Raw genomic sequence first — 12,657 nt, forward strand, 5'->3', positions numbered from 1 at the left:
CAAGGAAAAATAAAGCATTGCTTACATAATATTCTTTATTGTAACCACATCAACCAAACAGATTACACATTAGCCTTGAAAACACTTTGATATGATGACCATTCTTTTTGGTGATATTTGTTGTAGTAAGGCTAACCTGTATCATTAATGAAGACCATCTAAATTATTTTTTAGGATTTATTTATTTATTTTAGAGAGAGAAAGAGGGAGAGACAGAGTGCGCCAGTGTGGGGAGGGGTAGAGGGAGGGTGGGAGAGAAGGCAGACTCTGAGCTGAGCACAGAGCCTGACTTAGGGCTTGATCCTACAACCCTGAGATCATGACCTGAGCAGAAACGAAGAGTCGGATGCTTAACCACCTGAGCCACCCAGGCGCCCCAAAGACCATCTGAATTTTTAAAATATACTTTCTTCATTATCCAGATATTTGGATAACTCTGAAGAAATAAATTTTCTAAAATAGTGATCTGATGGGGAAGCACCAGATCAGTGGTTGTTAACTCTGGCTGTGCATTAAAGCTTTTTAGAAATACATGGATATTCGGAATAAATGGGTGTGTATTGGGACCTAGGACTTGTATTTATTTTTAAACAAACTTTTTATTTTGGGATAATTTTAGGTTTATAGAAAAGTTGCAGAGATACTAATGAATTCTCATATGCCCTTCATCCATATCCCCTAATATTAACATCTTATATTACCATGATACATATATCAAAACTAAGAAATTAACTGATACGTTACTATTAATGAAACTCTAGATTTTTTTTTGGTTTTACCATTTTTCCCATAATTGTTCTATTTCTGGATCCACTCCAGGATACCACATTGCATTTAGGGCACTTGATTTTTGTTTGTGTTTTGTGTTTTTCTTTTGACTTAGGTTTTTTTCTTTTGAAATTTTTATTGAGGCTATTATATATTTATATACAGTTATTACGAACAAATGCAGAGAGATTCCATGTACTTTTTCCTCTGTTCCCTCAATGGTCATGCTAAATTATAGTATAATATAGTTCAGTTGACCCTTGAACAACATGGGTTTGAACTGGATAGATCCACTTATATATGGATTATTTTTGGTAAAATCAGTATAGTACTGTAAATGTAATTTCTCTTCCTTATAATTTTTTTAACATTTTTTCTTTAGCTTTATTATAAGAATACAGTATATGATATATATGACATACAAAATATATGTTAATCAACGGTTTATGTTACAGTAAGGCTTTTGGTCAGCAGTAGGCTATTAGTAAAGTTTTTGGGGAATCAAAAGTTATATGCAGATTTTTGACGGCATAGGGGGGTGATGTCTCTAACCCCTGCATTATTCAAGGGTCAACTGTATTTATATTTTTATAAGCTTTTTTTTTTTTTTTTAAAGATTTTATTTATTTATTTGACAGAGAGACAGTGAGAGAAGGAACACAAGCAGGGGGAATGGGAGAGGGAGAAGCAGGCCTCCCACAGAGCAGGTAGCTTGATGCGGGGCTCGATCCCAGGACCCTGGGATCATGACCTGAGCTGAAGACAGATGCCCAATGACTGAGCCACCCAAGCACCCCTATATTTTTATAAGCTTTTACAAGTGGTTTCGATGGATAGCAATTTTTTGTCCAAAATGTAAATGTATCTTTGCTGATTTTTCTGATCTTTTTGGAAAATATCACAGATGAGTGGAAAGTTGGAAGTGAACAATTACCATCATTTTAGTTCCCCCAAAAATGCTGTTAGAATTTTTACATAGTCTTCCAGATTTTTTTTCAACATATATGTAAGCATTGCTAGATTTTTAAAAACTTATAAAACATTTACTTATTAAACAATTCCAGCAATGTAGAATGGTAACTAGTAATTGTTTTAATGGGTCTTTTTTGGACCTTTTATATATAACATAGTTATTTATCATATGTGTAATTTTCTTGCACAAAACGGTATTATATAAATGTATATGTTCTTGGGACGCCTGGTTGGCTCAGTCGGTTAAGCGTCTGCCTTCGGCTCAGGTCATGATCCCAGGGTCCTGGGATCAAGTCCTGCATCGGGCTCCCTGCTCCGCGGGGATCCTGCTTCTCCCTCTGCCTCTGCCTCTCTCTCTCTCTCTGTCTCTCATGAATAAATAAAAAAAAAATCTTAAAAGAAAATGTATATGTTCTTGCTTTTTATACTTCACATATTATGGATGTTGTTCTATATCAGCATAAATAAGTTTATTTCATCCTTTTTAACTACATATAATTCTTTTATGTGACTACATTCATTTAATCAGTCTCCTATTGACAGACATGTAGTGTATTTACTTTTTATCATTATGAAAGATACAGATGTAGATACCTACATCTTTGTGCACTTTTATTAGTTTTTCTTTAGGAGCCACTATGGCTTTAGGTCTATCTGGAGTCTGTTTTAATGTGGCAACCTCTTATAATCATCATACACATGTAATTTGAACAAAATATGTAATTGATTTGGTAATTCCCTAAAAATTAAGGCACTGTATTATGGAATATTAAGTAGTCACATACATTGTACATTAAGGAACAGTGCACTTTAACTGCTGAAGTTGAACAAAAAATAAATTGAAATCAGGATGTTGAAAAATAAAACCTTTAGTCAAAGTTCAAGAAACCTTACCAGACTCACCCTCTCCCTTGCCAACATAAATAAAGATTTGTTCCCTTCTAGAACTTCCTTTTATCTCTCTATACTGAAAGGTCTGCAAAGACAGGTTCATGTCTCTCATTTATCATTATTTTCCCAGTGCCTGGCCCATAGAATGTGCTTAATAAGTTATACAAATTATTGTAATAGCTATCCACAGGCTACTCTATTGATCATTTCAGATGGAGATATTTCATCAGTCAGAAATTCATGTTTAGTTCAATCGGATAAGAAAATAGAAGTCAAAGCTTATGTCTCCAGTCCCCCTAGAAATTCACTGTCTACTGCTGCTATCGAGGAGACTGCCTGGGATTGTCCTCCTAAAAACCCTAAGGAGCCAGAACAGAAGATTTGCAAGAAGCCTAATCTGGTGGTAAAGCCTTTACAGCTGGTAAGGTTTAACGACTTTGTATACTGGAGATTCAGCATTATGAAAAGTAACTGAATGAATATTTCTTCAAACCAAAATTCTATTTTAGAGAAGTCTTATTTCTGGATACATGATTTCTTAGAGCAAAGCTTTGGTCTGAAGTCACCTTATGCAGCATTTATTCTGGTTTTCAATCTTTTGTATAACTGATTTCATTCAGATCTCATTTTAAAGTTTTCAGATGGCTTTGAAGATTTGCCAGCTTTTGCAAGAGGTTATAGCCAATGCTTGGTCCATGTTTTTTAAAATGTAGGCTGGAAAACCCTCGAGGGCTTCAGAGGGAAGAATTGAGGAGCTTTTTTTTCACTTTATGTCTCAAGAACTGCTGCAGATTGCCCTGCACCTGTCCTCAACTATAGGGTGCTTTTCCTTTTTTCTTTTTCATTATATGTCCACACAATTCTCCTTTTTTGTGCTCTCCTCTTCTGTTATTTATTTTGTTGTTGTTAAGGAATTAATTGCTTACTCTTCTTTTCTTCTACCATCTATACCTGGCTTCTTTCATGGAAGGAAAACATTTTGTTTGGAAAGCCTACTGCATATTTTCTAGAGGATAAGAGAAAGGCCTAAAGGAAAATAAGATATTTTAGAATAAGAGTGTTTGAGAAACCCTATTTTTGGTTGGAAGACTAGTGTGAAATTTAATGCATTCTTTAAAGTTACCTTTGTTGGTAGAGTTGGGTGGGATGACAGTCTATCTTGGCTCAGCTTGAATATTTTAAGTACCATATTTGCAATTTTGTATGGGGTAGCTGTATAACATACTCTTAATATCATAAGGCAGTCGTTTTCCTATATTAATGTAGGTAAGGATCACCTAGGGAATTTTTTTTAAAGATTTTATTTATTTGATAGAAAGCACAAGCAGGGGGACCGGCAGGCAGAGGGAGAGGGAGAAGCAGGCTCCCCGAGGAGCAGGAAGCCAGACTCGGGACTCGATCCCAACACCCTGGGATCATGACCTGAGCCTAAGGCACACGCTTAACTGACTGAGCCACCCAGGTGCCCACCTAGGGAATTTTTTAAGTGCATAACTGGAAGCCCCACTTCCAGGTATTCTGGATCAGTAAGTCCTGGCTAATGCCTAAGAAGCTTCATTTTTATAATTTCTCAGGTGATTCTGATAAAGATGACCCATGAAATATACTTTGAGAAATGTCATAGTTTGAAATGCCACTCAAAGTTTTATAGTGGTTACTTTTCTTTTTTAACTTGTAGCAAGTAGAAGTTAACAAGTCACAGCTCAACCTGGCAGTGGCCAATCATGATATCCCACCAGATGCTGTACGGGACAAGAAATTATGCAGACTGCCACCATTAGATACCAGTACCCTTGTGGGGGTCTTTGTGGAGTATATCATCTCTCCTAGTCAATTCTACATCCGAATCTATAGCAGGGATTCATCCGAGTTACTTGAAGACATGATGATTGAGATGCGGTAGGAGCCTGTTGTTTTCAGTGTATTTTTCATGTATCTCATTCTAAATCATAAGTTCTCAACATTTTGGTTTTAGGGCTTTTAAAAATTAAGGACTAGAAAACTTTTATTTATTGATATTTATCTTAGAAATTAAAACTAACATTTAAATTTTTTTTTTGTTTAAAAATAATGGTAAGTCCATTTGTGTGAATATAAATAACATAGTTCTGTGAAAAATAACTATTTTCCAGAAATTATAATATTGGCATTGTTCTACATTTTTGCAGATCTCTTTAATATCTGTCTTAATAGAAGAAAGTTTGATTTTAATATCTGCTTTTGTCTTTAATCTCTTGAGGTATATTGTTTTGGTTGAAGTATATGAAAACATCTGGCCTCACATAGATACATAGTTGGGAAAAAGAGTATTTCAATAGCCTTTTCAGAAAATTGTGAATCTTCTTTGATATTTTCAGAAAATTTTTGAACATTCCAAAACTTGGCAAGTGGTAGTTTTTTAAAAATTCGTTGCAGTGTGGAATTTGAACTTTTCATATCCTACTGTGTTAAAGTCCATTGGTCTTCCTTTGCACTTTGAATGAACCCAGGACTGGTTATGCAGTTGCAGGCTCCAGTGCAAAATTAAAATGCAAGGTGCTGAGTTTAAAAATCATTAAGAATTTCAGGACAGCAATAGCAGAACATTAAAGCAAGCGTAAGGCCCTTCTAAGTGTGGACTCAATACAACTGGCCCTGAAAGGATCTTTTACCCCCATTAATAATTTTAAAACATCATGCAGTGGTATTTTGGAAAACACTGGTTTGCTGAGTTATGTAGATCTTTCACATTTATTAATATCACCACTGATCTTATCAGAAAAGTATTATGTATTAGGGAGCTGTCAAGCTCATGGTGGTAGATGCAACATTTTCAAAATCCTAATTTTCACTTGAAAGCCTTAAATTTTATCCGTGATGACAAATACTGTCAGTGTTTTCCTTGAAGTGACAGGCTCATCTCATTTTTGAGAAAACGTGTGTCAGAAACCTAAGTCTGAATAAACATAGTTTGATAATGGTCCTTTCGAGCAAAAATGGTGTTCCATGAGAACAATGGCTAGTTCATTTTCCAAGTAAAAATGCTCCACAAAAAAAGCAGCTAGTTCAATTCACAACTCAAGTGCATAAGTGCTTTTCCTTAAGACAACTTGAGAAGTGTTTTATGTGTATAGTACTTCCATTTTTGTCACACGGAATATTGAAAAGATGGTCACTCAGTGGTTGATATTTAATAAACTTTATTACTTTATCAAGGACATTCTTAAGTGACATTGGCTTTTTTTTCTTTTAATTGTGAGTGCGTGACAGTGATATATAAATGATGGCTAGTAAAGTTTGGTGCCACTGTCTTGATTTGGCTAAGGCCCCTTGCTTTTATACCATCATTGCAAGTGTTAACACAGTGAAAAGGGCAAATCACTATTTCACTCAACTACTACTCCTCTAATCTCTTTTCTCTGCTGAAAAATGATGCCCTTTCTTAGTAAACACCATGAAAAATGTGTACATTTGCAGTCACTTAAGATTTATTCATGAACAACAGTGTCTGGTTTTTACATAGGTGTCACATATAAGAATAATTTATTACATACTTCTCCAAGAGCATTCCATTTTTTAATCTAATTTTACCACATTATATACTCCACTCCTCTCTCACCCAAGAACACCTGGCATAATGTAAGTCACATAATCACTTAGTAAAAATATTATCATATATTATCATATATCATATATATATATCATATATATTCCATTCCAGGATGCCTGTAAGATTTAGTACATGTTTTAAAGCACACTTACTGGATTTGTGATCTTCCTTACTTTAACTCTATAGGCCTAGTCTCCTTATCTCCAAAGTAGGGATACTAATAGTACCTGCCTCACAGAGTTGTGACGATTAAAGTACTTAGAATGGAGTCTAGCACAAAAGTTGGCTACTGTTGTTATCAATACCATATCTGCTGTGTGCTTGGGATGTTGAGGCATGAGGAGTACAAGGAGAAGACAGACATGGTCTTTCCTTTGTCAACACCATGATTATCTGGGAAGATAGGGGATATGTGGGGTATTGCATGAGGTGGTCATTCTGCCTGGGCAAGATGGAAGAGAGCTTCACAAAGGGGGTACTTGAGCTCGGCTTAAAAAACAAGTAAGAATTTGCCAGTCAAGGTGTGAGTGTGAATGTGCAGGTCCAGTCACGGGCACTGAGGCCAGCATTAGCATTAACGACGGGAGTAGCGCTGTGCTCTGGGAGCAACAAATAGGGCAGTGAGGTCACCACTGCGTGAGGTTGGGTGGACAGTGACTGAATGTGAAACTGGAATACTAGGGAAGAGCTGGAGTATGAACACCATGGGAAGGAATTCTGACTTCTTCTGTGGACAACGAGGAGCCTCTGAAGGTTTTTAGAAAGTAGGGGCATCAGCAGGTTTGTATTTCAGGATAACTCTGGTTTCAGTGCAGAAGATGGGTGGAGTGAACAGGAGAGCATCCATTATTACTATGCTAGTCTTGGTAGGAGCATGAGAGTGGAAAGGGAGAGAGAAATTGGAGAGAATTTGGGAAAGTACAGTTGTCAGGTCTTGATGACAAGCATGGGTTTGAGAAGGATAAGGGAGAATAGGAAACCTGTGTTGACTTTAGAGATTGGGTAGGTTTGAGCTGGGGTTAGAAGTTTGCACCTGGTGCCTCTAAGGTGACCATGAGGTATAGGGAATTGACAATGTTGAGTGGACAATATTAGTTAGGATTAGGTTTAGCCACTGTTACAAAGACATAACTTAGCCATAGTAGCATAAAGAAGATAAAAGTTGATTTCTTCTTCCCCTAGTAGTCCATATATAAACACTACAGACTAATAGGGTAGCTCCATGGTGTTGGGGATGCAAGTGTTTCTTGTCTTGCTGTCGCAGACAGTGTGTTGCCCCCATCTTCATGGTCCAGGAGGTAGCTCACCACCACACCCAGCAGCTCCTCATTCCAGCCAGTGGGAAGGAGAAAGAGAAGAAGGTAGGAAGTTGGAGGCATGCCATTTTCTTGAAAGACAAGAGCTGGAATTTCTATACTTGACTTCCCCCCCACCCCGGAGAAATGTATTCTTATTTATTTTCTTATTTTTTAAAATTTTATTATGTTAATCACCATACATTACCTCATTAGTTTTTGATGTAGTGTTCCATGATTCATTGTTTGCGTATAACCCAGCACTCCATGCTGTACGTGCCCTCTTTAATACCCATCACCAGGCTAACCGATCCCCCCACCCCCCTATACTTGACTTTTTTTTTTAATTGTGATAGAATACACATAAAATTTACCATCCTAATCATGCACACTCTACTTTTTCTCACATCTCATTGCCCAGAGCTTAGTATTCACATCCAGATGCAAGGGAGCCTGGGAAATCTGAATGGCTATATACTCAGGCAAAATTTGGGATTCTCTTACTAGGGGAAGAAGAGAGGAGAATGAGAATTGGGGGACAACTAGCATCTTTTCTGTACAGCTGGAAATAAAGTTTCAAAGTTCAGAAGCGATTCAGCGTCTAAAGATCCAGGTGGAGAATCACCAGTTTATCCATAGTGGTATAAGACATGAAAATGGGTGAGATGGTGCTGTGTACAGCAAGAATATTAATAGTTAAGGAGTGCCTACTGTATTTGGACTCTGTGCCAAACATTCACATATTTGAACTAAGGTTTTATTATCCTCTCCATGCGCAACAAGTAAACTGAAGCACAGAGAGACAAAGATACATGGCTAGTAAATGATGGAGTCAGGATTTGAGCCCATGTCATTGGCTCCAAAGCCTGAGCTTTTATTATTTTATACTTCCTAAAAAGAGGAGCCCAGAGAACCCAGATGTTTAAGGCAATTACAGAGCCAGTATAGGAACAATTATTGACAGGGAAGAATTAGGAGAAAATAGTGTCTTGGAAACTAGGATAGAGATTGAAAGAGGACGGGGTCAGGGTCATGCTGCAGAGAATTAACAGGCCACTGATGTCTTAAAAATGCCCATTTTAGGAAATGCTGAGGAATAAAGTTGGATTACATTTTGTTTAGAGAGTATGAGCTTAAATGAATGTGTGACTTTCTATTTGAAGAAGTTTGTTGATGAAGAGAAGGGATTTGGATAAGAAAGAGGAAAATAATAGTAATAAGCATTAACAAATCAGAAAAAGTGGGGATTCTTTTCCTTTTTGCCAAGACTTTCTTGCTCTTGATACATCAGTAAAAATGATCTTGGTATTTTCTTCCCCTCTGTGATTCCCTCTATTATGGAATTCTGTAGGCGCTGCTATTCTAATCTGCTGGTTTCTGATCGGTACTCCATGCCAGAGTATTTCATCCAACCAGGACATCTCTGTTGTGTAAGGATTTCTGAGGATAAGTGGTGGTATCGGGTCATTATCCATCGAGTCCTTGGGAAGCAGGAAGTTGAAGTATTCTACCCAGACTTTGGAAATATTGGAACTGTTCAGAAGTCCTCCCTGAGGTTTCTCAAGTGAGTTAACAAATCTTACTAAATTATTCTTAAGTTTTGAATCCTTGCGTTGAAGCCACATGGAGTTAGGATCACTCTTCCTTTTCTCTTGCCTTCCTCACTCCATCCTTCCCTCTTTGTTCTTAGTGCAAATGGACTTGGCATACGGTTCCTTAGTTTCACAGGGAGATTATAATCTCTTATGTCTTCTTTCACATGATTATGAATCTGAATGGTCCATGAGACTAAATTCCAGTCTCTTAATTAAGAAAATGATTTTTTGGGTCATGCTAAGAGTTTCATTTATATAGCATGAGGGTTGGTTTGTTCCTACCTCTATTTTAATTGCATGGTTTTCAAAGATTATTATGTCTAAAGATTTTACTTCTTAGATTGCTTCAAAGTGTAAGACATTAACTTAAAAATCCATGAATAAAATACTCTCAAGTGGTGTGAATAGCTCAAATCAAGAATGGATTAGAGATTCCATAAAATGCATTTAAAAATATGATTACATATTTGTGTATTTGATCATCTCTTGCAGGTGCTGCTACACAAAGCTTCCAGCTCAGGCTATCCCTTGTTCTTTGGCTTGGGTGAGACCAGTAGAGGTATGTTTGTTCCCCATTTAATCAGCAAACGTTTGATACTTAGAACAGTTCTAGGATCTCAGGATACAAAAATAAAACATGGAATGAGCCCTACGATGAGAAATCACTGTAGATAGTCTGGAAGATAGACGTGGAGACAGAAGTCAGTGTGCTGTGTTGTATTTGCTGTAGAGCTATTTATGGGGTATGCTAGAGGTGCGGAAGGAGGAGGTGGCATTGGAGTGGAACTTTGAAGGAAGATTAGGACTGTAACTGTAAAAAAAAAGCTTTTCCAGCCAAAGGGAGGGTAACATAAAACATCTAAAATTTGAGAAATGATAAGTGGCTCAGTTTGCTTACATGGCAGCAGATGAGCTGGAGTTGGTGGATGGAAGTGATGTGAGAGAAACAGACAGGACCCTGGATGGGGATCCGTATCCGTGTTCAGGAGTCCGGACCTTGTCCTTTAGATGCTGGGGAGCAACTAAAGGACGTACCTAGGGGACCACCATACTCAGTTATATGTTTTTAAAGAATTCTCTAGTAACATAGTTGTGTGAGATGACTGGAGTGGGATGAAGCAAGAGGCATTTTTTTTTTATTAACATATACTGTGTTATTTGTTTCAGAGGTACAGGTCTGTGATTCATCAATCTTACACAATTCACAGCACTCACCATAGCACATACCCTCCCCAGTGTCCATCACCCAGCCACCCTATCCCTCCCACCCCCTCACTCCAGCAACCCTCAGTTTGTTTCCTGAGATTAAGAGTCTCTTATGGTTTGTCTTCCTCTCTGGTTTCGTCTTGTTTCATTTTTCCCTCCTTTCCCCTATGATCCTCTGTCTTGTTTCTCAATTCCTCATATCAGTGAGATCATATGATACTTGTCTTTCTCTGATTGACTTATTTCGCTTAGTATAATACCCTCTAGTTTGATCCACGTCGTTGCAAATGGCAAGATTTCATTTTTTGATGGCTGCATAATATTCCTGTGTGTGTGTGTGTGTGTGTGTGTGTGTGTGTGTGTATGTGTATACCACTACTTTGTTATCCATTCACTGTTGATGGACATCTAGGCTCTTTCCATAGTTTGGCTATTGTGGACATTGCTGCTATAAACATTGGGGTGCAGGTGCCCCTTCAGATCACTACATTTGTATCTTTGGGGTAAATACCCAGTAATGCAATTGCTGGGTCGTAGGGTAGCTCTATTTTCAGCTTTTTGAGGAACCTCCATATGGTTTTCCAGAGTGGCTGCACCAGCTTGCATGCAGGAGGCATTTCCATCCATATAGATACATTTGTTTATGTAGTTATGAATATCATGCACCTAACTTTGTGTTTTTCCCTCAGAACTCTTAAGATTTATTTGAGAGAGAGAGAGCATGCACAGGGGGAGTGGCAGGCAGAGGGAGAGGAAGAAGCAGGCTCCCTGCTGAGCAGGGAGCCTGATGTGGGACTCGATCCCAGGACCCTGGGATCATGACCTGAGCCAAAGGCAGATGATTAACCCACTGAACCACTCAGGCGCCCCAGAACTCTTAATTATATATGCCGTACACACTTATTATACTACATTTTTCTTAACGTACCAGTTGCTTGCATATTACACGGATTATTCCTTCAAAAAAATTTATCTGAAAAACACAGTCCAGAAGAAAAAGAAAAAAAATTACTATTATTGTACTTTTCAAACACATTCAATTTAGAACTTTGATGTGTGTTTCAGTTTAGTTTACTGGATGTTGGGGGTCAGAGTTTTTGTAGGGTTTTCAGGATTACATAAAAGAGTAATATTATTTTATATTCTTAACTCAGCTTATTACAGCATAAATTATGTTACCTTGTTTTCAATTTTAATAGATTCATAGTAATCTGTTAGCTAAATGTATATCATAGATTGATTAACTATCCCCTTATTGTTAGACATTCAATCTGTTCTGATTTTTGAGTATATAAATAATGTATGCAGTTAGTCTTTGTGCAAGTCAGTATTTGGGATTGTTTTTTAGGGTGCATTTTAGCCTTGGTTTTTTTCTTCCATGAGGAAGCTCAGGGCTAAATTTGTGACCCACTTGGAGCCAATGTTCATTATTCTCATATTAGCCAGGTGGCTTCCATTTTTGTATCTTTTTTTGTTTTCTTATTTCCTTCCTGAAATGCTTCTGACCTTAGGGCTTTTGCCCTCTCTCTTCCTTGGAGTAGCTTGTTCAAAGCATTCTCGTGGTTGGCCCCTTTTTGTCACTCAGATTTAAGCCCAAATGTTATTTCCCAAGAAGGTCTTCCTTGACCAGCCAATTTAAAGTACACACTTCCACTTCAGTCATTCATTGCAATTTATCTTTATAACACTGTTATCTGGTATTATTGTAATTATTTGTTCACACACACAGTGTAAGCTTCTGAGATGAGGGGCATTGTCTGTTCACCACTGTATCTCTAGTGCCTAGATCAATGGTTGCATCATTGTATGTGCTTAATAAAGGTCTTCAACTGAATGAATGAATCTCAACTTTTTGTCTTTTTTTCTGGTTTCAAAAGTAGTTAACGCATTTGGTAATGGCAGAGTAACAATAGAGTAGCATGGTGGGACTAATACTCCCATAGGCAAAATCCAAAGCAGGCAGAAAAGCAGAAATCTACCCTTGGGAGGCAAGCTGCAGGGTGGTAAGATCAGGAAATTTTCAGCTTCTATCCTGGGGTCACTCCCCTGTCTATAGCCTTGCTGGCTTGAAGAGTTAGAGGACGTTGTTTGGGACTGGCAGAACAGCTAGGAGTTAAGGGAGAAATACTTGAAGGGAGCCACAGAATTGGTGTTTCAAAATCAGTGACTTGCCATCTGCCCAAATCCTTAGATGACTCCTAAACTCTGCAGGCATTAGGAGAACCCAGTGGCCCTAGTGAAACATCACTGGCTTACTTATTCTTTTTGTCACCTTGCATGCGTTATTTTGAAGTTTTTTAATCATTCCACTAACACACTCTATTATTTTAGGGATTATTCT

At 37.7% G+C, this 12,657-nt stretch overlaps 1 protein-coding gene across 1 annotated transcript in view; it reads left to right on the plus strand.

Moving 5' to 3' along the window:
* Positions 1-12,657, plus strand: part of TDRD5 (tudor domain containing 5) — a 100,852-nt gene that overhangs the window by 46,437 nt on the left and 41,758 nt on the right. The window contains exons 7-10 of the mRNA XM_036120958.2: positions 2,844-3,052; positions 4,310-4,530; positions 8,867-9,079; positions 9,603-9,669. Coding sequence (XP_035976851.2) covers positions 2,844-3,052; positions 4,310-4,530; positions 8,867-9,079; positions 9,603-9,669 — 710 coding nt within the window. The remainder of the gene's footprint in view (positions 1-2,843; positions 3,053-4,309; positions 4,531-8,866; positions 9,080-9,602; positions 9,670-12,657) is intronic.

This window comes from Halichoerus grypus, chromosome 7, assembly GCF_964656455.1.
Source record: "Halichoerus grypus chromosome 7, mHalGry1.hap1.1, whole genome shotgun sequence".
In the NCBI taxonomy this organism is placed as follows: Eukaryota; Metazoa; Chordata; class Mammalia; order Carnivora; family Phocidae; genus Halichoerus; species Halichoerus grypus.